Source organism: Propithecus coquereli, unplaced genomic scaffold (genome assembly GCF_000956105.1).
Source record: "Propithecus coquereli isolate 6110/MARCELLA unplaced genomic scaffold, Pcoq_1.0 Scaffold119, whole genome shotgun sequence".
Taxonomy (NCBI): Eukaryota; Metazoa; Chordata; class Mammalia; order Primates; family Indriidae; genus Propithecus; species Propithecus coquereli.
Genome location: NW_012135969.1, coordinates 1,050,763 through 1,077,769, shown reverse-complemented (window position 1 = coordinate 1,077,769; position 27,007 = coordinate 1,050,763). Strand labels below are relative to the sequence as shown.

General features: G+C 39.2%; 2 protein-coding genes across 3 annotated transcripts in view; one reads left to right on the top strand and one right to left on the bottom strand.

Moving 5' to 3' along the window:
* Nucleotides 1–22,023, bottom strand: CCDC47 (coiled-coil domain containing 47). 2 transcript variants are annotated; one of them, XM_012661290.1, is made up of 14 exons: nt 21,715–22,023; nt 20,902–20,991; nt 14,833–15,101; nt 13,958–14,065; nt 13,315–13,489; nt 11,674–11,795; nt 11,368–11,433; nt 8,370–8,471; nt 8,044–8,154; nt 7,040–7,125; nt 5,624–5,682; nt 5,222–5,331; nt 4,820–4,987; nt 979–1,488 (listed from the first exon to the last, which is right to left on the bottom strand). In XM_012661290.1, the coding sequence occupies exons 3-14, from the start codon at nt 15,094–15,096 to the stop codon at nt 1,408–1,410; spliced, it is 1,452 nt and encodes a 483-aa protein (XP_012516744.1). In that variant the 5' UTR covers nt 15,097–15,101; nt 20,902–20,991; nt 21,715–22,023; the 3' UTR covers nt 979–1,407. The 2 variants fall into 2 exon arrangements, with proteins under 2 accessions (XP_012516735.1, XP_012516744.1); XM_012661281.1 differs by lacking the exon at nt 20,902–20,991 and having other exon boundaries at nt 1–1,488.
* A 484-nt stretch (nt 22,024–22,507) lies between these two features.
* The window catches only part of DDX42 (DEAD (Asp-Glu-Ala-Asp) box helicase 42), a 51,853-nt gene continuing 47,353 nt past the window's right edge, over nt 22,508–27,007 (top strand). The window contains exon 1 of the mRNA XM_012659581.1: nt 22,508–22,667. The gene's annotated coding sequence lies outside the window, so the exon portion shown is untranslated. The remainder of the gene's footprint in view (nt 22,668–27,007) is intronic.

The following is a 27,007-nucleotide window of genomic DNA, read 5'->3' as shown; positions in this document are numbered from 1 at the left end:
TTTGTTATTTTAATAACTTAATTTCATGAACTGTTAAAAAACATTACATTTGCATCTCTCAGTTTACATATTTCTGTATTAACCTAGAGAAAAACCCATGTGAAAAGTTTCCATGCAGTTACAAAGGCAGCAGCACATGCTGTTTTCACAGCAACTTACTGTTATTGCCTCAGAACAGACCTGCACATAAAGCATCAACAAAAAATACCCGCCCACCCCACTCCCATTGAAAAACCCAACCTTTTCCCATCCCCAGCAAAAATTACCTGGTACAAGCAGTGACCTAAAAAATGCTTTCTTAGTAGGAAGCATTTATAAAATGCAGAGATCTGAACAAGCTAAATGCTTGTGCAGATAGATGGGCCTCTCTCCCAGAATTTCCCCCTCAAGAGGCAGAAAGAACTTGCAATAATTTAGGAGCACTCATTTTTAAAGTATACTTATGCATATTCATAGCTATTTCTTTGAAAGAACATACCCAGCCTCAACTATGGAAGAGATAGAAGCAGAAGGAGAAGCAAAGGTACATAGCCACAGCACAGAGAATAGAGCTTCTCCATGCATCTAACAGATTGCAGCAACCAAGAAGGAAAATGTGTGACTTCACACAGACCAATGATCGGACTGTGATCTAATCTAGGTGAAGTATTAATTTTTCATGCATTTGTTACTCGAGAAAAATAAACATACAACCACTTAAAATAAAGCATTCACATTGTCATTAGCTTGTAGTATCAGGTAAGGAGAAACTGTGCTCCTGTACTACTTATCCCTAGAATTTTTCATGTATGTCAGTATCCTAATGCCTACAGATTTCCTATAATACTGTCATCAGCACCTCCCACCTACAAAACATACACTGCATTGTTTTGAGTCCTTGAAATTTCATTACTGCATGTAGTGTTCTAAATTTTACTTTTTCACAAGTTTAATGCAGACACAGAAGAAAACACCAAGCAATGTTTATTGTGCAATTCCAATAGCTATTTGTGGAATCTTGGTTTAGAGTCAGTCTTCATAGCCATTTCAACTGCTTAAACAAAAAGCAACAATCTATCTATAAATTTCATGGTATTTCTTCAAACATTGAAGTACTAAAAGCACTGATGATTCATGTTATAATTTTAAAAATATGTTAAAACTACACAGATTTCATATATTGTTCCTTTTATAAAATAATCAAAATAATTTGATTATCTGGAAGAAAATTACGGAAACAGAGCCCTTTCAATCTATCTATAACCCCCATAAAACTCCAAACCAAAAGCAGAGTGGATGATGAAATAAGGATATCTCAGTTTGCCAGAAGTGTCTGAAATTTAAGGTTAGAAATGGACAGGTGTCTTTTTGTTTCCTGTAAATTCAGAGCTTATAGGTGGCATCAGAACTCAAATCTCTGGGATGACTTTACATGGCTTTCACTTTGATTTGTTTCATTTTCATTTGCTTCTTCTCCAACTTCTTTTGCTCACGCCTCAAAGCAGCTTCCTAGAGAAAGAGGGAAAGGGGCAGTGGGAGAGAGAGAACCCAAACTAAGCTCCAAGCACATGTTTAAAAAGTCAAAACCACAATATTGCCTATAGTGTTATTTAAAAACTTAGGCTTGCACCATAAATAACATTCTAGAAGATAGTTATAAAAATAATGGCCAATACCTATGTTGGTGAATGAAAATTAACTTGAAATGAAGCAGAGGTAACTAAAATCTCAATTTAGAAAGAAACTACTACAATTAACCAGGCTTTGTTATTCTGGTTTGATTTTTCTTATACCCAGGAAACACTGGCCCAACATTTATCATACCATTTATGTTGGCAGATAAATATATACCTGCCAAGATATATGGCCTTAGAGGCTAAGTCAAAGTAAGACTTCACTGATGGCCATTAGTGGTCACATTTGATTAAAGCTTATTTCAGCTGCAATCTCAAACTTCATTTTTTTAGGAGACTGGGGTAGAAATGTCCTGAGAACTATACTCCTCAACTGGTACAGGATTGAGAAAATATGGATGAGAAAAAGCAGAAGCATGTAGCATACATAGTTCTTGATAATATAACAAATTAGGTTTCAAAGGGTGATTTGTAAATTCCTGGTTTGGGAACTATTGATTGTGTTATGTTCCTGCACTAGATAACAAAGAACTCTTCACCTATACAGCAGTATAAGCCCGAATGTTTACGCATCCCCAGCTGTGCTACTGTGAAACTACCACCAATGTTAAGGGTAAGCTGCTTTTATGGGAAAATACATTCTGAGTTTGGATTTGCAAAGGCAGGAATGAACCCACCTCCTTTGGCAATATTGCTGCCTCCTGTCAGGGCCCAGTAGCAAGGAAGTAGCAACATTGTATATCTCAAGAGCTATACTATTCTGAGGCAGCTACATAAAGTAGCCAAACTATTGTCCCAATGTCTTCTTCCCACTGTCCCAACCCTTATCTCCACTATATTCACTCCTTTCCCAGTGTTAGCCATTCCTAATTTCCATACGTACATGTGCAAAACTACTGATACACAGAATACAGTATCATGGTTAACAAATATATTTATGTTAAGGTCAATACATGTGAAAAATGTTCATTTGGAATAATAATTGAAAAAATACAAATGAGATACCATTTCCCCCCACCACAATCACAAATTAAAAAAAAAAGGGTAACAACTACTTTTTGAAAAGATACAAGAGGAGCTCCCATACTGGTAAAAGTATAAATTGGTACAACTTCTTATTGGTAATATGTATTCAAAATATATTTTATATGTATACATATGCATATATATACATGAATGTACATGTGTGTCTGTGTGTACCTTCTAAGACTGTTTTCCTCAGGAAATTAAAAAGCACAAATCTGGAAAGACATCACTTTTTTGAAAGACTGATATTTTTAATATAAAAAACTTGCAGAACACTTGTTTTTAAGATGATGTACATTAAGAAATATATTCATTAAACACATAGAGAACTATGTAAAGTATTAACACTGGTTATTTTTAGGGATGGGGCCGTCTGAAGGATTGTTATATTATTTTTACATAGTAATCAAGTTTTAATTTTAACTTCTGTGTATAATGTTGCTCTGTATTTTTCAAATTAAATATATAAAAAGACAAAACAAACAAGCTACTACGCTAGCAGTGGCAGGGAGGTCCAGCTCATTTGTATGGATGAGTTATTCAAATTGGAAATTGACTATAATCTTCTCTTTCTTTTCTTTCCTTCCTTTCTTATTCATTTTAGAGACAGGGTCTTGCTCTGTTGCCTAGGCTGCGCACAGTGGTGAAATCATAGCTCACTTCAACCTTGAACTCCTGGGCTCAAGTGATCCTCCTCCCTCAGACTCCTGAGTAGCTGGGACTACAGGCATGCACCACTGTGATAGGCTTACAGTGGTGGTTCTAAAAAAATTAATTCTTTATAACCACAAGAAGCTTAAAATCTAACTCAAGTTCCAGATGCCCCTTTTCCTTTAACCCATTGTAGTTTCAAACCCTAGAAAGAATTTCCTTTTCAGAGAAAAATAAAAGGCATGACCTATTCCCGTGTAGATTCTTCACGTGTACATTAAAAGCCATTTTCATTTATAATGACGACTGCAAAAAGACCTGTATTTTCAGGGAAAATAGCCTATCTCTAAACAAAACCAAATCAAACAAAAATTGAAGAGAAAGAGGGGAAGATGAGGACAGGTCTCTGGTATTCCAGACACTTCACTGAATAGCATTAATGGCACTACTGGCAATTGCAGTGCCACACAGCAGCTCACATTTTCTTGGAAGCACGCCCCCTTCACTCTTAAGAATTTTCTTCCACCCTCTCAATATTATTCCGATTAAAACTCACATCTTCTAGGACTTTGCTCTTCTCCGTTTTGACCAGCATTTACAAAGTTTAAAATTATTTTAGAGCTGGATTATGGCATCTTTTTTCACAAAAATATCAGAACATGCTATCTTTGAAAAATATACTACAGCCTAAAAAGTTCTAAGTTTGAGGTTCTAGTTACATAAAAAAACAGAAAACAAGGCTGGGTGTGGTAGTATGTGCCTGTAGTCCCAGCTACTCAGGAGCTGAGGCAGGAGGATCGCTTGAACCCAGGAGTTTGAGGTTGCAGTGAGCTATGATCATGCCACTATACTCCCCACAAAAAACCAAAACACAAAACAAAAACCCCAAAACAGAAAACAAAAAAATACAAAAGGGGCACATATGCTGGTTTCTATTAAAAGTCCTAATTTCTTTCTGCTGCAGTGTTTGTTTGGCTTGAAAAATGATAGTGGGACTTTCAAAATGAAACTGTGCTAAGGGAACAGGATAAGTCAGATCATTTTCCAGGTTCATAGACTCAAAGTGCATGGTTTGAGAGGAAGGATTATTTATCTTTCATAATACGATGAACTGACACAATGTCCCAAATGCTGAGTAAATGCTAAACTTTTAGCTTGTGTACATTCCTACAAAGAATTACCTTAACAACCAATATGACATAAATCTTAGTTTTACCCAAGAGATACAAAGTTTGGCTAGGCATGGTGGCTTATGCCTGTAATTCTAGCACTTTGGGAGGCTGAGGCAGGATCGCTTGAGGTCAGGAGTTCAAGACCAGCCTGAGCAAGAGCGAGACCCCATCTCTACTAAAAATAGAAAAATTAGCCAGGCATTGTGGTGAGCACCTATAGTCCCAGCTATGGGAGAGGATCGCTTGACACCAGGAGTTTGAAGTTGCAGTGAGCTATGATGATGATGCCACTGCACTCTACTCAGGGTGACAGAGCAAGACCCTGTCTCAAAAAAAAAAAAGAAAAGTCTGTCATACCTCCAGCCTGCGCTGTTTCTCAGGATCTTCTTCATTCATGATTCGCTCCTTCTCTGCCCTTTTCTTCTCTTCCCGCCGAGACTGTGCAGCTTCCTGTCTTTGCACATGTGTCAGCTTCAAGAAGTTTTCTTCTACTCGAGCACGGTTCTTATCTGCTTTTTGTTTGCCCTTTTCCCAAGAAACAAAGTGTTTTATGAGATATCCATTTCTATCCAACAGTAGCAAAATCCCATTTAGCATTCTTTTATAAAAGTACTCCCATTTGACACTTTCCGGTCAACTAGCAAAGATTCAATCATTGAAATCATTGATAGCTCCTTCCCCCAGGGGCTTTCCACCTATCCCTTCCCCCAGAAAAAATAATAAAAGGGGCCAATTTATAATAAAGGCTTTGAGTCTTACTTCTCTGTTGAGTCGAAACTTTTTGGCTTTATCAATAGAGTAAATCACCATGTTCATCAGGGGTAGCAAAGCCTCCATATCCTTTGGGTAAGTGTTACCTGAACCAGGCACTGGGAAAAAAAGCCATTTTTTCTATGAGTTAGTGGCAACATTAATATTAATATTCCAGCCCTTTTTTATGTTAATAGACTCCTTTCTCTAAGTTTCTTAAGCAGTTGAAATGCAGTAGAAAATAGACATTAAAATATATAAAAGGTTCTCTTCTTGAAGAAACTCAGAAATCAATAAACAAGCATGGGGTTAGTTTTAACATAGTTTTATAGCTATCATTTAGGAAGGAACAATGCTCTCAAGATCAAGGCACAGAAAACTAAGAACCCAGACAGAACCCAGAACGCTTACCATTAAATGTAAACAATAGTGTCCTCTTAGTGTCAGGTAGCTTCAAAGGCTGACCTTCCCTGTCATAAAACAAAAGGCTATTAAGAAGGAACACAAGAAAGATATTTTCCATGCATACAGGTCACCAAATCCACTTAGATGAACAGATACCTGCAAATAATCAGCACAGTATTTGGCTTGGCATTCCCAAGTCAAATATAATCTCGAGCCTTAAGGAGGTTTACAGGTCATCTGGTCCACTCATCTATCTGATGGATGCTTTCCCAAGTGATCTTTACACTATACTTGAACACCTCCAGTGATGTTCCCTCTAAGCAGGGTACATTCCATCTCACCTGGGGAGCCAGAAATGAGCCTGTATTTAAATACGAGGCCCATATTTTAAATAACATTTTTGCTTATTTAGATGGATTTTTATTTTTTATTTCCAACTCTTATGCTATCTTCCTGTAACAAAGCATCTTATTTTTGAGTTAGGCCCAGAAAAAAATTTAGGGATGGCAGATATAATTTAGCTCGGTCATTGAAGATTCCTTTGTAATTTTCAACTATAAATTCTTCGACCAACTGCCCTCCCTTCCACAAACAAAAGTCTCGATGAATGCTACAATGGAAACTTTGTCCCCAGTATTGTGATTGAGTTGAGCAAGGCAAGGATGATGCTGTACTACCTAGAGGCATAAGCACCTCAGTAATCTTAACATACAACTAAAATCCACATTGGCTTTTAACTGTGCTCAACTTCATAGCCTATGAGAAGCCTTTAGCTAAAAATTTGGGTCAGAACCAGTTCCACACCAAGGATAAAGTGAAATAAATATGCTATCCTGATGCAAGCTGTGAATTCAAAGAACAAATCCAAGACCTAAATATGTACACTTGAACAATATTACTATAAATCCAGAAACCCTATGGGCATTGAGAGTGTCTGATAATATGCTAGGAAAGTATACAATAACCCAACTGTTCAGACAGGGAAGCCAGAAAAGGCCATAAATTACAAAATACTCAGATTTGCAATCAAACACAAGTCAAACATCACAAATTAATATCATAAATTAAAAAAAAAGAACCTATACTACAAAGGAAAAAGAAATTAGCAATTGCTTCTCTTAGCATCAGCCATTCTGTAAGATTCTCAACCACCTCACTGAGTGAGTGGTGCAAACATGCAGGAGGGCACTGCATGGGGTGGTGCAAACATGCAAACTGGGGGAGGGTAACTCATGTGTTTGTCTCTTACAGGTTTCCAATGACCTCTTGTGACGCATGCACTCAAAGCAAAGGAACACTTGGAGGCCTGTCACCAACTTCCCTTACTCATTTGATAAGGGAAATTGCAGAAGCACCTTAAGGTATTTTAGCATAGAAAGCGAGTAAGGAAAATTAATTTTAACGTTTTTATCTCATACGTACTCTTGCATAATTTTTGGACCAGAGAACTGATCCGAAAAATGAACGGATTCAATCTTGTCAGCATAGTGTGTAAGGAAATGAACCATCTAAAAAAAAAAAAAAAAATTATATTTTTAAAGTAGGGTTTGATGCATTTCCCTTTTTTCATAAAGATATTCACTCTTCAATCTTCCTTACTTTTGCACAATGTCATTAAGACCAAAGCTTTTTAAAAATTAAATAAGGAACCTCTCTAAAATGAAACTAGGACCCTTCAGTCACACCAATGATTAAATTTCTCATTGAGCAGATGAAAATGTATCAATGTTCTAAACAAAAATGAAAGCATAAAGATAAAACTTAAAATAATTTCAGGGGATGCTTTGTAAACACATCACCTTGAACTTACATTTATAACTATCCTGAGTTATCCTATATTTTTATGATACTAAGATGTGTTACCATCACACAACCAATAGAAAGAAATGGCTCTCTCAGCTGGGCATGGTGGCTCGTGTCCGTAGTCCTAGCTACTGGGGAGGCTAAAGTGGGATGATTGCTTGAGCCCAGGAGTTCAAGGCTACAGTCAGCTATGATCACATCTGTGAATAGCCACTGCAATCCAGCTTGGGCACATAGCAAGATCTCTTAAAAAAAAAAAAAGGGGGTCGGGGTGGGGGGCTCTCTATATCCCTCTTCTTCCACACTAATTGAAGCTCAAAAAAAAAAAAAGACTAAATGACATGGTGAAAAGGATAAAAATTATACTCCCTTTTCAAAAAACCTGAAAGTCCTTAGCAAATCCAGGAACAATTTGCTCTTGATTTAGAGAGACTTCTTGACTAATCAAATTGTCCTTTTGACAAGTTAATCTACTGCTTAAAGAGGTATTTTAATATTTGTGTGGGAGAGGAATACATAACTAGTGCATTGCCATAAAATGAAGAACTTGTACAGTGAGACTTTTAGGGAGTGTGGCCTATAAATACAAGGTCTAGCAAACGTATGTCTTCCATTGCATTTACCTTTGTATCCATCATTCCCTCTGTGACTTCTCCCATCTCTGATAGGATGGCCAAGGAGTCTGGCAGTCCATACTTTGCTCCAGACTTAGGTTTATCACTACAAAACTCACTCTGTGGGAAGAGGTAATTTAAAGTGAGATATAACATTTTATTATGCACAAAGAAGACTTTTTCCCCCCTCAAAAGAATATGTACTGACCTATTTCAAAGTAGTGCTTCAAACACTCAAGTGATATAATTAATTATCCTATGCTAAGAACTTGAGCATCTATGTAATAAAAAGGCAGAGCTTCTCCATATATTTCAGTTGGAACAACCTCACATACCAGATCCTGCATTTCTTTCTGCAGTCGCACCAAGGCTTTCCGTGTGCCAACAGCAAACACATAGGTATCCATGTCTTCATCATTCATGGTTACTTTAATTTGCTTTAAAAACCAACAACAAAACCCACTTGTTAGATTCTGTGGTAGGCAGATTTCTAAATGACCGCTAAGATTCCCACCCCCTGGTATACATATCCTCCCTTTAAGTGAGTAGGATTTGTGAATATGATGGAATAGCACTCCCATAATTATGCTGCTATATGGCAGAAGGCCCCTAATCAAGTGACTTTGAAATAACCAAAAGGGACATTATCTTGGGTGTACCCAACCTAATCAAGCAAATCCCTAAAAGAGGCTGGGCCCTATTTGAAGAAGAGGGTCAAAGTGTGAAAGGGCTCATGGGGGGAGATGAGGGGTCTGGAAAGGTCCTGAGGGTGGCCTTTAGGAGCTGAGAGTAGTTCTCAGTTGGCAGCTTGCAAGAAAATAGGGCCCTATAACCACAAGGAACTGAATTCTGCCAACAACCTGAATGACCCTGAGAAGAGAACCCCAAGCTCCAGAGAATTCTAGCCTTGCTGACAATTTGATTTCAGCCTAGTAAGACCCTGAAGAGAAGTCCATGCTGGACTTCTGACCAAAAAAAATTGAGTAAATAAATGAGTGTCATTTTAAGCTGCTAAGTTTGGGTAATTTGTTATGTAGCAATAGAATACTAACACACGTTCATATAGGAGTACTCAGGTCCAAAAATCAGAAATGAACAAGAACCAAATCATACAATATGGAATAATGAGAAATATATTTGATTTTATTCCAGCTTTCTGGCACAGAGCTCCTAAAATCCTTAGAATTTTCTGAATAATAGAAGTATCTTTGGTTACTTATAATGAGCCCCTCGAACAAGATTGAGAGCTCTCAAGTTGAACACATCATCTTGCAGGAAGGGTGGCGTGCTCAGAAAAGGGCATGAAAGATCCATGCAACCCCCTACCTCCATACCTTGCCCTATGCCTCTCTTTCATTTGGCTATTCCTGAGTTGATCCTTTATAATAAATGAGTAAATGTAAATAAAGTGTTTTCCTGAGTTCTGTGAGCCATTCTAAGAAATTATTGGATATAAAGGGAGGTTGTGGGATCCCCTGGTTTATAGTTAGTTGGTGAGAAGTACAGGTGACTATACGGGTAACCTGGGACTGGAGACTGCATTTGAAGTGGGGGCAGTCTTATGGGACTGAGCCCTTCAACCTGTGGGATGTGAAGCTAACTCCACTTATATAGTGTCAGAATTGAACTGAATTGTTGGACACCTAGTTGGCATCCAGAGAATCTGAGAATTGGTTGTTGGTGTTAGAAAACATCCTAGGCAGGTAAATAGTTAGTACTCTGATTGGGCCAGAAAGACAATAAAAAGTCTGATATGATAAAACACGGCCCCCTATTTGTCATATTAATTATATCTTAAAATGTTTGGGTCAAACATTTTCAGTATGTGGAAGAACGGAAATGTTAATGTAGGGGAAGAACTGGCAAGATGGCAGCTGTAAAAGAAAGGGTTTTCTGCTCTTCCACCATTGAGGGGAAATTACATAAAGCCACACCTTAAATGGAAACCAGAAAAACAAGGTAAATAAAAAGACACGAGTCTGTTGAGGCTATTTTTCTTAGCGTGGGGTGGGGGGGGGCAGGGAGAGAGATAGAGATAGAGATAGTTATAAAAGGATGGCTGGTCCAGAGACAAAGAGAAGATTAAGTCTACTCCAGGAAAGAACTGAAAATGATTAAAACACTAAAGAATAATTTCTACTAAAAGATGGCTAGGGAGGCCGGGCATGGTGGCTCACACCTGTAATCCTAGCTCTCTGGGAAGCTGAGGCAGGAGGATCGCTTGAGCTCAGGAGTTCAAAACCAGCCTGAGGAAGAGTAAGACCCATCTCTACAAGAAATAGAAAAATTAGCTGGGTGATGCGAATCACACTTGTAGTCCCAGCTACTTAGAAGGCTGAGGCAAGAGGATCCCTTGAGCCCAGGAGTTTGAGGTTACAGTGCAGCTGCACTCTACCCAGGGTGACAGAGCAAGACCCCGTCTCAAAAAAGGAATAAAAAAAAAAAAAAAAAAAAAGATGGCTGGGGATACGGCAAACTTTCCGCCTTTCTAGCTAATAAGATGATGTTTGGGGGAGAAAGGATGACAGAAATGTTAACTGATGGGGCTCTCAATTTTAATGGATTAAGCCATCATGACCATATTAGAAAAATTAAAATAAAGATACAGGTTTACAACTAAAAATGACACCTTTTAAATAATAACAATGATTTTCAATCCAATGATGACATTTCAAAGTACCTAATTTATATCACTACTAACACAGTATTTATTAACCAAATACTACTTTGTACTTTGACATATATATTTCTTGTTCTATTACTTTATATAAAAGAAACTGTCTTATATACTTGTTTCTTGTAGCAGTGGGAGCCAATACAATTATTTACTGAAAGAATGGAGGGAAGAGGAGTGTGGCATTTCTTACAAAGGGCACGATTTGCAGATTAACATGTTAATTTAATAAAGGAAAGAAATATACCAAACATACTGTCCCCAGATCATGATTTGAGTTCCTTTAGCCAAAAATGTATTATTTGAAGCAAAGAAAACCAGCTTTTTGCCAAAGATAAAAGCATATACAAGGAGCACAGTTGGCTATGAAGGCACACTATCTATGACAATTGCTTTTCCCTCTATCACCAAGGCTAATTCAGGGGATCTATGTGGGGATAGAGTATTATCTCCTTCCCTCAAAAAAAGCAAAAGAAGGCCCCCTGACAGCTGCACAGAGTGGAAGAAGACAATCTGTCTAAACAGAAAAGGGTAAATTCTTTGGCAAGGGACACAAGTTGCCAGAAACACCAAACACAATCCAGGCAGAAATGGAATAAGCTCTAAAAAAAGCAAAGAATTCAGTCTGTACACAGAAAGCCAGTGGGAAGAATACATACCACTTGATCACTCACTGGCCTCATCATCCGGGCCAGGACATTCAGTAAGTCTTGTCTCTTGAGAAACTGAAAAAATGAGAGAAGTGAGTTAATGCAACTGCAGCTTCTACTTACTATAAAGAAAGGGCCTTGCAGAACCAAATGCTTCATCAAATATACCCTACGACACATTTGCCAATTAGTAGAAATAATGTGTAGACTTCAAGTCAGACATAAACGGATGAGACACTAAATTTGGAGAATTAGGAATCATGGCCGGAAAAAATTAGGGGAAGATACACATTGTACCAGAAGTTCCCTACTTACCCTCAGCTGGATAAGCATGCCCTCACAGCACACTCGACCAGAACACCACAGGTTATAGATGTGCTCGTTCTCCTGGTTCAACTTTCCTGTGCTTGTGGCTTCTTTGTTAGTTCCATCATCTCCTGGGGGTAAAACCACTTAATGTGATTAACTGAAAATGTGGAGGTCTAATACCCTCCTCTACCTTAACCCCCTAATGATCATAGATTTAGGGTAGAAATACTTTGCTATCTTACAGAACTCTCCTTTAGACAGGGATTAAAACAGATTGGCACTGTTCCTTTTACTTTTAAAACTCTATTGTCTCCATAAAAAAAATTATGGACTCTAGCACATACTGTTAGTTTAACGATGATTATCTTCGAGTATAAATCTCTCAAGTAGATAGAAAATGGAACAAAATAAGTTTAAATATCTCTGCCAAAAATTAAAAAAAAAAAACCCTCCTATGTAGTGAATAAAAAATACCATTAATACAAACTATTCAGCACTTCCTGTGTTTTCTCACCAAGTTTTCTTTCCCAACAGCTAAATAACTGAGTCTTATCAGTGGTATTGAGTTGTATTTCAGATCTAGGAAAAGGTCAAATTCCAGTAATTTCTCTATTTAATTCATTAAGTGTACAAAAGAACTGTTGGACCTCACCAGGTAAAAGAGACTGATACACCAAATGAAAACAAGCAAGAAGTAGAAGGAGCCACAGGCTGCTTATTTTTTTCTGATTTCCTGGTCAAGAAGTACTCTGAAATATTACAGTACAATGGAGAGAGCATGGAGTTTTAAAACAGGTATATAGGTTTTAATATCTTGGTTGCTATTTATTTCTTTGTATTTTATTTTTAGAGATGGAGTTTCATGATGTTGCTTAGGCTGGTCTTAAACTCCTGGGCTTAAGCATTCATCCTGCCTCAGTCTCCCCAGTAGCTGGGACTACCAGTGCTGTTCCCACAGTTACTTAATAGCTTAGACAAGTTTTTAACATTTCTGCCCTGCAGTTCCCTCCTCAGGAAAATAGAAACTATACCCAACTGACAGTGTTGCCACAAAGAGTAAATAAGAAAAAATGTGTGCAAAGTACCCAGCAGGATATATAAATATTTGTCTGTTGCAGAGCAGATGGATTACTATTAAAGAGAAATATAGTGCTAAATGCCAGACAGAGGTGAATGTGAGGGGAGTACACTTCGTTCCCCACACCATATAACTATAAGGGTTTCTCTAAGTACTTCACTGTATACCTCATCAGTGGATCCAAAACTAAAGTGCCCAAAACTTGAGGGAATTTTGAGGGACTTCCAATTTTACGAATTGAAAGCAATTATCAAGCTACCTAAAATGTCAAAATTATTTGGTTTCAGCCAGAATTTTATCAGCTTGTTTTGGTAATATTGATTATATCATTCTAATCAGAAGCAGTTTGGCAATTACATTGTTGATTAATGAAAGATGAGAAAATTTTAACATAAATGCAATTTATTCAGTACATAAAACCTAACAAAAAATAGGATCCTTGGGAGAAAATAAAATGCATCCTCTTTAGGATTCAATGAAAACAATTACACACTTATACTAATGGGAATAAACCATCCTTACCAGATTGTTTTCAAGCAGGAAGCTGGATTTACATTGGCCTAACTTACCCACTAAGGTAAAGTTGCTCTCCAAAAGCTCTCTATGAGTGTTAAACCAGGCCTGAGCAAGGCGACTATTTTTATTCTTCCCGATGATGTAATTCATGATATAGGCAAGCAGACCAGTCACCATCAAGATTTCTAGATAATAACTCTCCCAACTGTTCTGGAGGTGTGCAGGAACCTAAAGAAGCAAAATCATTCCATTTAATGTGGGCTGAGGCTGAAGGAGGGAGTCTAACTCATGGAATAAAGAATGAGAAAACCATAACTGTCACTGAACATGGCTATACTTTGAAAAATATGCCCATTTTTGGTTTTCTAGGTCAGCTTTGTAAAAGATTCTTTAAGGAAATGCAAGGACAATCAAATGGCATGAAAAGCTGGAAAGCCCTTTGTATTACATTTGGTCCCACCTCAAAATAAACCCAATGTACTGTATATCCCCTTACTTATTCATTTGTAAGTAAAACTAGAATAAAAAATACGAGTTCCTTCTCTAGGTGTGGATTCTTACTAGAAGAATTGATGTCAAGCTCTCTCCCAGCTCCCATTATTACATCAATACCAGCTATATGTCACTAATTATATTTCTCGGATTAATAACGATATTTTTTTGGTTAGTGTGGAATTCAGAATTCTGTATACCTACATCAACAATTGTTATTGGGTCTTTATTTTTGCTAGAAGTAGTATCTGGTTTGTCTTCATAACCTTCAAATTCTTCATCATCATATGGCTCACTCTCGGTATCTCCCTCCTACAAAAATGAGGCACCATCTGTTTTCCTCTACAAATGTCACCAACAGTTGTGTCTCATTTTGTAGGCAACATTTATAGAGGAAAACAGAATGCGTAAGCAGGAAGAACAGAACACAGAGATATTACACTGTTAACAAAATGATCAAAGGGTACAAATTTTCAGGTTAAGATGAGTAAGTTCTAGAAGCCTAATGTACAGCATGGTAACTACAATTAATGATGTACTGCATACTTGAAATTGCTAACAGAGTAGATCTTAAGTATTCTTACCACACACGCACACAATGGTATCTATGTGAGGTGATGGCTATGTTAATTAGCTTGACTGTGTTAAGAATTTCACAATGTATATGCATATCAAAACATCATATTGTATACCTTAAATGTACACAATTTTTATTTGTCAATTACAGTACCAAAAAGCTGGGGGGAAAAAAACCCAAACACCAAAATGATGATTCCCCATGCTTTTGAACCCAAAGTTCTAAATAATATAATTCTCATCCTACATATTATCTATTCTCCAGCCCCTCCCTCAGCCAGGGTTTCAATAGAAGAGAAAAACACAATCCATTCTATCAATGTAAGAGGTAGGAACAGACCACAAAACATCTAGAAGAGTTATAACTACAGAACAAAAATTAAGGTGCCAGATAGTAAAGGTCTCCCTAGATCTGGGTCTTACTCTTAACATTTGGGAAAAGCACTAGCTACAAAATTTCCCATCCTTCTGATTTCCCAAGAAATCAAAAAAAAGAACCTCACTTGGGTATCTGCATCTTCAAAATCTCCTTCTTGGTTTTCATCCTGTCCTTCCAATTCCACAGTGGTCTCATCTTCATCATCTTCAGTGGTTATCACCCGTTGAGGAGATTCAGTAACAGAATCCTCCATGACATCCTCAAATTCAGCAAAGTCATTATCATCATACTCTACTATATCTTCCTCATCCTCAAAATCATCAAACTTGGCTTCAGAGATGTTCCCGAATACCAAAAGGACAATACAGAAAGCGTGGAAGGCTTTCATTGCACCTTTAAAAAAAATAAACCAAACGGAATGCCATTCTATAAATACTGATCAGGTTTTGTAAATAGTTAATAAATCTACAAACCTTTCCTGCTTGTCTCTCATGCAATACTATTTGATTCAGATAGCATTAGATAAAGGAAAATGAAGTGAAGTCAAGAGGCTTGGGTTCTGGTCTAGATCCTGGCACTAGGTATCTGTAAAATCTTGGACAAGTCATTTAATTTCTTTAGGTTGGGTTCTCTAAAATTCTCTTCGTATTTACAATGAGTATTCAAATAAGCATTTTTGGGAGGCCTATAAAAAGCTTTTTATAGAAACTGAGAAAGAGGTATAAAGAAGATTCGAATAAGATGTAACTATTTATGTTAGTTGTAGCAAGCATAATCCTGGAACAGAAAAGCCATTTCTCCTTAGATCAACTTTGTGTGTGCATGTGTGAACACCATTATCATGAGATCAAACACTTAAGACACTAAGTGCTAGCTAGACACTGTTCTAAAGGCTTTACAAAAAGCAACTTATTTAATCCTATAACAGCCCTCTAAGGAAAGTAGCAGTACTAATACCCCCATTTCAGATAAGAAAAATGAGGCACAGAGATACTAATTATTAATACAACTACCAAGGGTAACAGAGCTATAATTTGATCCCAGAGTTTTGCCTCCAAAATTCATGCTATGAACCACTTCTCAGGCTGCTTCTCAAATGTACATTGGTGGCTGTGATTTTATATTACTTACTTAAAAGTAGTAATTTTCAGCTAACAAATTGTTCCCAGTGTGTATGATGGAATTCAATATATAAGCATTTTATATATAGCTTTTTGAAAAGGACACCTAAGTATTCCAACAACTGAACAAGCTTTTGAACTGATAGATGAAACCACATATGTGACAAAAATATGTACCAGATTATATGAAAACATGGAGGGCAATGTAACCATTTTATCAAATAGGTAAGGCTTTACAAAAAAAGGGGAGAACATTAGAGCTGGCATTTGAGAAGTAGTTAGATTGCAACCATGAAAACCATTGAGGCAAATAAAGAAAAAGGTTTAGAAGGACATACATCTATATGCAAATAGCAGTTATCTCAAGACCAGCCCTGTGTCATCAATTGTTTAACAGATATCGCTATTTTGATGTCCTACAACCTTTTTCTGTATCTGGTAAAATAGTAAATATTTTATGCTTTATGGGGCACATACTGGTCTCTGTTGCATATTCTTCTTTTTTTTTCTAAACAAACCTTTAAAAATGCAAAAATCATTCTTTCACAGGCCACCTCTCAGGCGGTAGTCTACTGACACCTGCCCTACAGTCAGCTCTAACTCAAACTCAGCAGGTATCTGAGTTTTCCGGTTTTTTTTTTTTTTGAGACAGAGTCTTGCTCTTCACCCAGGCTGGAGTGTAGTGGCACAATCATAAGTCACTGCAGTCTCAAACTCCTGGGTTCAAGCAACCCTTCTGCCTTACCCACCCCCTAGTAGCTGGCACTACAGTCAGCCACCACACTCAGCTGATAAAAAAAATTTTCTTTTGTAGAAACAGAGGTCTCATTATGTTGCCCAGGCTGATCTCAAATTCCTGGCTTCAAGTGATCCTCCCACCTTGGCCTCCCAAAGTGCTGGGAGTACAGGTGTGAGCCACTGTGCTTGGCCTGAATTTCTCTATTTTTATACTATTATAGTATTGATCCAATTTTTCCAATCTTACTTGTTGAAATGAATAAAATACCTAATTTCTCATTTTCTTTTCCCTTTGAAATCTAATCAGCAATCAAATCCTAGTGTTTTCTTCTTTGATTCCCAAAACCACCATAATCCAAGTTACCACCACCTACCTGCTGAGGAACCACAGTCATTATCCTAAATGGTCTCCCTTGTCTCGACTCTCTCCCTACGCCGTACTTCTCTCCTTGCTAAAAACCATGATCTTTCTAAAATACAATTTTTATTACATAAGGATTCAATAATCATCAAAGGCTAACCAATTATTATAAAATATTATAAAATCTCCTTTGGCTTTCATTGCTTTTGACAAATGATCCTACTATATGTAATTAAATGTACCTTCACTAAGCATATCACTACAGTAGATACCAAAATAAGCAAAGCATGATTTCTGAATAATCATAAATTTGCACAGGAATTCGGCTTCAAGGGTTATTTGTTAAAGTATTACTTATGGGAGAGTGAAAATTCTGAAACTATTTGGCTAAACTATGGGTGTAGCCAAAAAACAAGGTTACTTTCTGTCCATTAAATACTGTTACAAATCAGGTTAGAACCCATGTTGTTTTTGAAGCAAATGCATATTTAAAAAACGGTTTAGAAGGACGTACATCTACGCATAAATAGCATTTAGTTTGTATAGTAGGATTATGGGCATTTTGTCCTATTTTTCTTTATATTTTTCTACAAGATACTTTTGTAATTAAAATAAACATTTTTATTTGTTTGTTTTTGGTTTTGTTTTTAGACAGGGTCTTGCTTTGCTGCCCAGGCTAGAGTGCAATGGTGTCATAGCTCACCGCAACCTCAAACTGCTGGGCTCAAGTGATCCTCCTGCCTCAGCCTCCCTAAAGTAGCTGTAACTACAGGTGCACACCACCAAGCCCAGCTAAATTTTCCATTTTTTGTGGAGATGGGGTCTCAGTCTGTTGTCCAGGTTGGCCTCGAACTCCTGGCCTTAAGTGATCCTCTCACCTTGGCTTCCGTTGCAAGCTACCACGCTTGGCCAAAAGTAATAGTTGTAAAAAATAAAAGCATGGTTCCTCCTGCACTCGAGATGAGGAATTGCAGATTGAGGAACAGCTATGGCACAAAGGCCTGAAATAGCATATTTTAGGAGTTCGGTATGATAGAGCTGCAGTACCCAAGCCCTGGGCCAGTACCAGTCTGTGACCTGTTAGGAACCAGGCTGCACAGCAGCAGGTGAGCAGCAGGCAAGGGAGTGAAGCTTCATCTGTATTTACAGCTGATCCCCTTTGCTCACATCACCTGCCTCCTGTCAGGTCAGCATATTAGATTCTCATAGGAGTGTGAGCCCTACTGTAAACTGTGCATGTGAGGGATCTAGGTTGCACGCTCCTTATTAGAATCTAATGCCTGATGATCTGAGGTGGAGCTGAGGCAGTGATGCTAGCGCTGGGGAGTGGCTGCAAATACAGCTTATCATTAGCAGAGAGGCTTGACTGCACAGAGATCATAATAAATCAATTGCTTGCAGACTCACATCAAAACCCTATCAGTGAGTGGCAAGTAACAATGTAATAATAATAAAGTACACAATAAATGTAATGCGCCTGAATCATCCTGAAACCACCATCCACCCACCTCTCCCCCGTCCATGGAAAAACTGTCTTCCATGAAACCAGTCCCGGTGCCAAAAAGGCTGGAGTCCACTGTGATAGAGCACTGCATTTGTAGACTCAAGTGGAGGAAATTAGGCTGGAAAGGCCATCAGGGGCCAGATTATGATGATTTTTATTTAAATACCACACCAAGAAGTTTGAATAATTAAAAGCAACTAACAGATTTTAAGTAGGAGAGTGCCACGATCAGATTTGTAATTTAACACTGACAGCTTATGGGTGGAGTGAATTGGGGAAGGGTACTTGAGGCAGGAAAAATAGGAAGTAGCTGAGATAACTGGATAAAACAGTAATTATCTGGCAGTGGTGGGAATGAAGAGAAAAAGTGACCTGATAGGCATTTAAGAGTTATACTTGCATAGTGATTGGATACAGGGAATATGGGCAAGGAAGATTTGTGGTGATACCAAGTTGTGGCTTGATAAATAGCCGGACAAAGCCATTCTTAATTGAGATAAAGAACAATAAAGGAGGAAAAAATTGTGGGAAAAGGTAATAAATTGAATTTAGCAGCTGTTGAAAAGTCTGGAGAGTATTCAAGCAGTATGCTAGAAGACTAACACTTATCTCTTAATTTTCATAATGTCCCTAAAAGGTGTCATAAACCATTTTATAAACAGAGAAAAGGAAATACCCAGAAACACAAGCCTGAGCTGGAAATAGAGATGGTATTAAGAATAAGGTTTAAAAAAAAAAAAAAAAGAAAAAGAAAAGAAGAAAAGATGACAACGACAACCAAAACAACCCAGAAACACACAAAAACTAAGAGGTGAAGAACTAGAATGGGATGCTAAAAAGGAATGGTTAGAGAAAAAGAAGAGTCTGGTCAAAGTGGTATCATAGAAGTTAAAGGAGAAGCATGTTTCTAAGAAGGAAGCAGAGCTAAGTTTCAATTGAAGTTCAAGTAATATACAGACCAAAAATTTCCAAATATTAATCAGGAAATCATTATTGCCAAGTGCAGGGAAGTAGGGATGGAAGCCAGGTGCAGACTTGAGTCTTAATGGAGGTGAGAGTGAGGCAAAAGGAAATATGTACTACTCTTTCAAGCTTGAGGATAATGAATAATCTAAATCTCATATTTATAGCACCATCAATCCTTAAAGGAATTAGTTTAATATAAAAGGTTATTGCCCAATATCTTGCAACCCATGGATGCTCAAGAAATAATCTTAGAATTATATTTTCCCATCTGAGATTATATTAAAAAAAAGAATTATTCTTAGAATTAAAGTTAATAAATTTTGAAAGGTACAAATGATTTTGAGAAATGCCATAAAGGATAGGCCAACAGTACAGTAGGCCCTCTGTATGGGTGGGTTCCACATCTGTGGATTCAACCAACCACGGACTGAAAATATTCAGGAAAAAATATATAAAACAATACAAAAGAAAAAAAAAAACAAACTAAAAAGCCAATACAGTGTAACAACTATTTACATAGTGTTTACATTGTACTAGGTATTATAAGTAAACTAGAGATGAGTTTTAAGTATACGGGTGATGTGTGTAGGGTATATGCAAATACCATGCTATTTTATGTAAGTGACTTGAGTATCCATGGATTTTGGTCTCTGAGCAGTGGGTCCTGGAACCAATTTCCCATGGATATGGACAGACACCTTTCCACTATTTGATCTTTGAGGTTAGCACCAGAGGACATTTTGTGGAAAGCACGCTGCCCTCTCAACACCAAACTCAAGGGGGTTTGTGATGTGTCTCCGTCTTTTATTAATTCATGCTCCTAAACTCTAGAACGGACATTTTCAGCTTCCACTAGTTATAAGGGTCATCAATCCTCCAAGTTATTACCTGTTAAACAAAGTTTCTCTTCTAATTTGTCTAGGCTTTCCCCCTAGTTCTCATGTTGTGACATTTGGTCAAAAGTGGAAGAAAGAGGAAAAACTTCAGTGAAGTATGTGTTCTTTTCCCCTATTTCTTCTCATACTTGGTTTAAAATGTCAGCTTTACCATTTACCAGCCATATGATCTTAGGCTATTTACTTAAAATTCCCTGTTCCCCACATGCAAAAAAGGGATACCATTTGCTACTTGCCCCTGGGCTGTGATGGGTATTACAGGAGATATGTGCCATTTTAACACACTGCCTGGCACGACGAAGGCGCTCAATATTAGTTCCTATTCCTTTCTTCTGCTCTGCCTTACAAATATTCTTTAAGAGTTAAAAAACCTCATTTTTAGTGTTTCCCTTTTCAGATCCCAGTCTTGAACTTTTTTCGAAATAGAAGTGACTAAAGGTTAACACTTGTACAGTCAACTTGATTAATGGTCTGCAAATGTCTGATCATTTCAAATAGAATTGCCATTTAAAATGTTCACACCATAGAAACATTTCCAAGATAACTCAGCACTGTAACAGAGCTCCTCCTAGGTTATTTAGTTTAAAATTATCCAAGCCATTTGTACCTTGGCCTTCCCTCTCAGAAGTCTCTGCTGCACCTGTCGACTCATTTCTCAAGTGCTCAACTCCCTGCCAGGCCACCCGGCCTGAGACTCCTGAAGCAAGGAACACAGGACCAAGTCAAGGCAAAAGCATTAACGAATCTGGTTTGATTATCTTCTGCAAGCTCATCCAATAGTCTCTCAGCGACTGACTCTGAATTTAAAAACGAAAGAGGAGTAAGTGAGGCCATCATTCCCTGTTGTCATTTTCGATTAGGCCATTCTGACAACGGCCAGAATATGAGTCTTCTGGAAATCATGTAGATTTCATTCCCATCTCCTTACATGTGATGGATAAAAACGTTTCAAGTTAGAAACCTTCATCAAAAATTGGCCACAGAAGTTGTTGTTTCTGTTAAACCACCCTTGTTTAGTTTCTCCCTACCATGCAGAATCAATTCATCCTAATGTCTGCTTCCATTCTTCCAGCTGCACACTGTAAATTTCCTCTAACTTTGCCCTTCTGGTTGGCATTTTCTCACCCCTCCCCGGTTCTGTGGGAAAGTTCCCGAAAACCATTAAATTCCCCAACACCCCTCCACCCCGCAAATCAACAGAAAATGGGCCTTAATGTTGATGCAGAGTTAAAAAAAAATTTTTTTTTTTTCAAAATAAAGTCGGGAGAAGTTAGAGGGCGCAGGGACCGATGCCTGTCACCACCGGCTGGACTTAAGGGTTGGTTGAGGAACCAGACCGGCATACAGGCCACGCAGCTCAAGAGTCACCGCTCGGCCTTGCCCGGACCCACCAACTAACGCCTCATGGCCCGCTACCTACCCGTAGCCGAGGCTAAAACTCGGCCCAGCGCTCCTGCCTCCGCCACCTCTACCCCGCCTGCCTCTCAGTCTGGTCGCCGCCTCTGTGGTCGCTGCGGTTTCAGTGCCCAGAAGCCTCTAAGACAGAGGCCGACCAAGTAGCTCAGTCACGCCGCGCCCCCCTTCACCTAGCCTCCGCCGTCCGTTACGTAGAATGCGTGCGGCTCGTCCACGCCTGCGCGCGGCGTGGGGGACGGGACGCAGCCTCGGGGACAGCGCGAGACCGCCCTCTCCCCGGCCTAGCTGAGGCGAGGTGGGGCTGCTGGGAAAATTACATAATCCCCGCCCCGGGGCCGGAATTGTCCTCGCCTATCCCAGTCCTCCTCACTTGGGTTCCGTCAAGTTGACGTCACAGTGAACGGGTGCTCCGGAAGCTAAAGGTGGCCATGCTCTATGGGACCGCGTGTCTAGAGGCAAGCGGAGAAATGTTGCTCGAGTCGTATTTGCAAGGGACCGGAGTTAAGGGGATTGACATTTTAATGTAAATGTGGTATTCGCCCTACTCCTTTCTCTTCGGATTTTTTGGCGGCTCCGTGTCACTGCCCCTCTTTCTTCATTCCCAGACCCACCTTCGAGGTGGACCATGAACACTCTCCACCCAGCAGCAGCTCCCCCTCAGAGTCTGAGGAACCTGTGAGGCATTCTGGAACTTTAAAGCCGGGAGCCAGCAGCGCCTTCCGGGAGCCGTAGCCTCAGGCTCCGCCCTTTGGCCCGCGCTCTCTTCACTGCGCATGTCAGGTTTTCATTCCCCTCCCCCTTTCAGCAACGGGCCAGAGGCGGCGGCGGCAGCAACGGCGAAGGGGGCGGAGAGGGAAGACCGCGGCGGGACGGAGCCCGGACAGCGCGTACTTTGGGCCGCGAGATTTTTTTCCGCGCCGGCGGTAGTAGCATTTGCTGCTGCAGCTGTAGCAGCAGGTTTGTGCGTGGGAGCTCTGGACTTAGGGCTGCTAACCCTCGGGGGCACTGGAGGCAACTGTGGGGCCTAGCGAGGGCGGAGAACTGCGGCCTCTCTTAACAAAGAGTCCGCGGAGCCTCCGGGCACCAGCGGCCAGGGTACTGGGGAGGGATGGAAACGTGGGCTGAGGCCTAGACGGGGCCTTCCGAGCCGCGCCGCCCTCCCACGGCTCCCGCTTCTCGCAACTCTTACCGAGGCCCAGTTGGCGGCTTTCCGGAGGCGGCGCCCGCCGGGCTAGGAAGGGATTTGCAGGGTGCCCGGCTCTGAGGCAGGGCTAGCCACGGGGAGGATTCTGACTCAAGCAGGCAGCAGGTGGGAGATGCAGGCCCCCAAAGTAGGGGTCCTAATAGGTAAAACCTGCCAAACGAGAAGACTGTAAAACAAATAGTCGATGTTCTTTGTGCAGTCTTGAGGAGATCGCCATAGTCACACAAACTTTTTTGCGGCCTACATGAAAGCCTATCTTACGTGAATAAATAATTTATGTGGAGTTGCAAGCATACGCACCAAAAATATAAGGAAAAACTATCGTACTAGTCGAGAGTTTGGGGTAATTGTAGTCTCATAGCCTCAGTGAGCATTTCTCTCCTTGCCCTCACTCCTTTAGGCTGTTCATCAATTTTCTGTGGCTTCCCTGTATATGGTGTCTTATAAATGATGTTTGTGTGTCTGTCCCCCATATACACACCCAGGAGTTTCTAAAGGGCAGGAATTGTCTTAATTCATTTAAACTTTTCAGAGCCAAGCCCAGTTCTGGCACATAGGAGGTGAGCAATAAGTGTTTCTACCAAAAATTAATTTTTAGACTTTCAGCGATGGGCAAAAATGTATTTTCCCGTATCTAGAAGGGGCTTTATGTAGCCTAATGTGTAACTCATTCTTTCACCGAATATTTTTATTAGTGCTTATTGTGTGCCTATTCCTTAACACCATCTAAGGTGTTAGGGATAGGTCTGTGACTTCTGCCCTCATGAAACTTAACTTTCTAGTGGAGGGAAGAGAGGCAAACAGATACATAAATTATACTGTATGTTAGAAGATGATCCATGCCTTAGGGAAAAAAATAAAGCTGGAAAGGGGAATGGGAACGTGTTTTTCGAATTTGCAATAGATTAGTCAGGCAACTCCTTACAGACAGGGTGATACTTAAGCAGACTAGAAGAAGGTGAGGGAGTGAGCCTTGTGAATATCTGGGGAAAGGAACGTTCCAAGCTGGGGAACAGCAAGCATAAAGGCCTTGAAGAGGACAAAGCTGGCCTGTTAGAGGAACAGTGAGAAGACCAATGTGCTTGGAGTCCTGTGAGCTGAGGGAGTAGTAGGAGATGAAGTCAGGGAAGGAGGGGGGAAAGGGGTGGGCAGAACAACCAGGGCCTTTTTCACTGTTGTGAGGATTTCACCTTTACTGGGATGGGAGCTATCTGAGGGTTTTGAGCAGAGGAGTAATAAAATCTTACATTGTAAGAAGGTAATTCATGGGGGAGTGCAGTTCTTTCAATTTGTGTTTTATTACATTGTCATATAATCAGCTCTTGGTTTCTTTCAGCTAGCATAAAGAAAGGGATGCTTCTAAAATAACTATAATCCAGCATTTACTTATATTTGGCTTGAACAAAATGTGATGGAATTCTTGAGTTTTATACAGATTCTCATTAAAGAACTGACTGGTATATAGTGTGTGAGATGTTCTCAAGGCAGATTATTATGTAGACTGGATGCTAATTACTGTCACTAGAACTCTTTCATCTAACTCCAAATATACACGTGATAAAGTAATGTGGTTTATATAATCAGTTTTTAGTCCACTATTTTTAAACTCATTTAGATCATACCTTATTTTCCCACCATTGCCCAAAACAAAAACTAGCCGATTGTCTTATGTTCCACATTTATTCTCACTTCCTAGCCTTTGCTAGTTTTCCTCCTCTGTGCATCTCTACCTTCTCTGCTTAGCTTGCATCTTTCTGTGCCTAACCTGAGTTCTAGCTGTGGTTCTGTGGTTTTTCACATCAACCCCTGAGGTAGGTGATAGTCTCACCATTTTACAGATGAGGAAACTGAGGCCCAGAGAAGCTAAATAACTTCCCTGAGGTTCATGTCAAATTAGTGGAAGAGCTAGAGTTTGAACATAGTCATTCTCTGCTACTTTACTGTTCTGTTGTGATTTCTTACCAAATCACAGCATTTTAGTGCCTAGAACCATACCAAGTAGAACTTTATGCCATCTTGAATTTTGTTCCTCAGCCAAGTGGTAGATCTCTTTGAGTCTTCTACATATTTAATAAACATGAATAAAGAGTATGTACTCTGAAAAACATACTATAAGAGATAAAAAAATGAACAAGCCTGTTTCTTCAACCATGAAACCTGTCATAATGGAGTTGGAGAACAACACAAAATAGTTATAATTAAACATCAGGTGTTTTAAGACTGGAAAGGGAGTTTGAAGAAGGAGATACCGCTTCTCTGGGGAAATCATATTCATGTCATTGTTCTAGGAGTTGATATTTGAGATGGGCTTTGAAGGTAGGTAGATAGAGTGAGAGATTTGGTCGGGAGGGAATCTAGGCAGAAGGAAGAGGATTCACCAAAGCTTAGTTTTCTTGGAAAACTGAGGGCATGTGGGGAGACCCTGAAGAATATGAATGGTAAAGTGGTTTGTTGCCACACTGGGGGGGGGGGTCTCATTTCAGCCAGATTAGCTGGAGAGCTATTGAATTGAAGGGAGTGATAGAATCACAAATGTGTGTTCAAAGGTTTGAGGCCAGGGTCTGGAAGAAGAGGGGTTTTGCTGAGTATCTGAATGAATACTCACTTCCCTTCAGTATTACTTTCCCTGGTTCTACAGTATTAACACAAACCATGCTACTCTGCCAAAGGAAGTAAAAATTCATTTTCTCTTTTCACTGTTTGTCTCACTGTTACTTCATCATTTTATACTTTACTACATGGAATCACTTCTTAATGGATTATGAAACATTTACTGGTTGTAGATGCAGCCTCTGGATGTACATTACTATGACTTTTCCAATGACACATTCTTATTGCAAGCAACACTCTGTGGCAGATGATCAAAACTGTCTGACACAATTTGAGCTTGCTATAGCAAGAAAGTCTAAGCTATTCCGGTGTTCTTCCTTCTGTGAGACAAGCCGTTATATTGACTTAAACAGTGTGGAAAAAAAAAAAAAGGACATTCTTGGAACGGTGCAGTGAGGGGGGAGGGGTACCTGTCATATGTCAAGAGTCATTCACCTGAGAGAGGCCTTGCCTGACTTCTGTCTGCAATAGCTTGCCTCTTACCGATTTGCTTACATTTCATAGCACTTTTACTGCCTGAAATTATATGATTTTGTTTTTCTCTCTCCTGGACCAGACTGTGAACTCCCCGAAAGCTGGAGGTGTGTCTGATTTCATCACTGTATCCTTAGTGCCTGGCACAAAATAGGCACTCGGTATATTTTGATTTAGTGGTTACTCTTGTAGTGGTGGAAACTGGATAATGATCAGAGAGACTTGTTAGGAAATTATTGCAAGAGTGGAGGTGGAGATGATAAGAGGGTATACATTAGAGGTGTCTTTCATTGTACTGGGCATGCAGCAGAAAGTTGTTAGTGGTTATTGGTCAACATCAAATAACGGATGTTATTACTAAGACCCAACTTAGGTTGTTAAAGCAAATGCTCCTTAAAGTTTGTTTATGGTTCCATTATATAGCTAATTCTTTTCAAATTAGGTATTTTTAAAGGGAATCTTTTAAAGAGGAAAAATGTAATTTTCACAAGTATGTTTGCATTTCAAAGTAGAGACTGAAGCCTAGATAGCAGTGCTCCCTCATAAATTGGATAAAATAACAATCTAAAAATACATGTGCAAATGGAATCTAATTCTTTAGTTTTCATAGTTTTTGTTTTTTAAATTATAAAATACACATAAAAATAGTAACCATTTTTAAGTGTGCAGGTCAGTAGCATTAAGTATATCCAAGTTTTTTGCTGCCATTGCCACCATCCAGCCTCAGGACTCTTTTCACTGAAACTCTTTACCCATTAAACAGTAACACTCCCATTCTTTCCTCCCCCTAGTCCCCGATGACCACCATTCTACTTTCTGTATCTGAGTTTAACTACTCTCGGTACCTCACATAAGAGGAATCATACAATATTTGTACTTTTGTGACTGGACTTGCCATAATGCCCACAGGGTTCATTCATGCTGCAGCATGTATCAGAATTCCCTTCCTTTTTATTTTTTTATTTTTTTTTTTACATAGGATCATTCCCATTTTTTTTTTTTTTTTTTT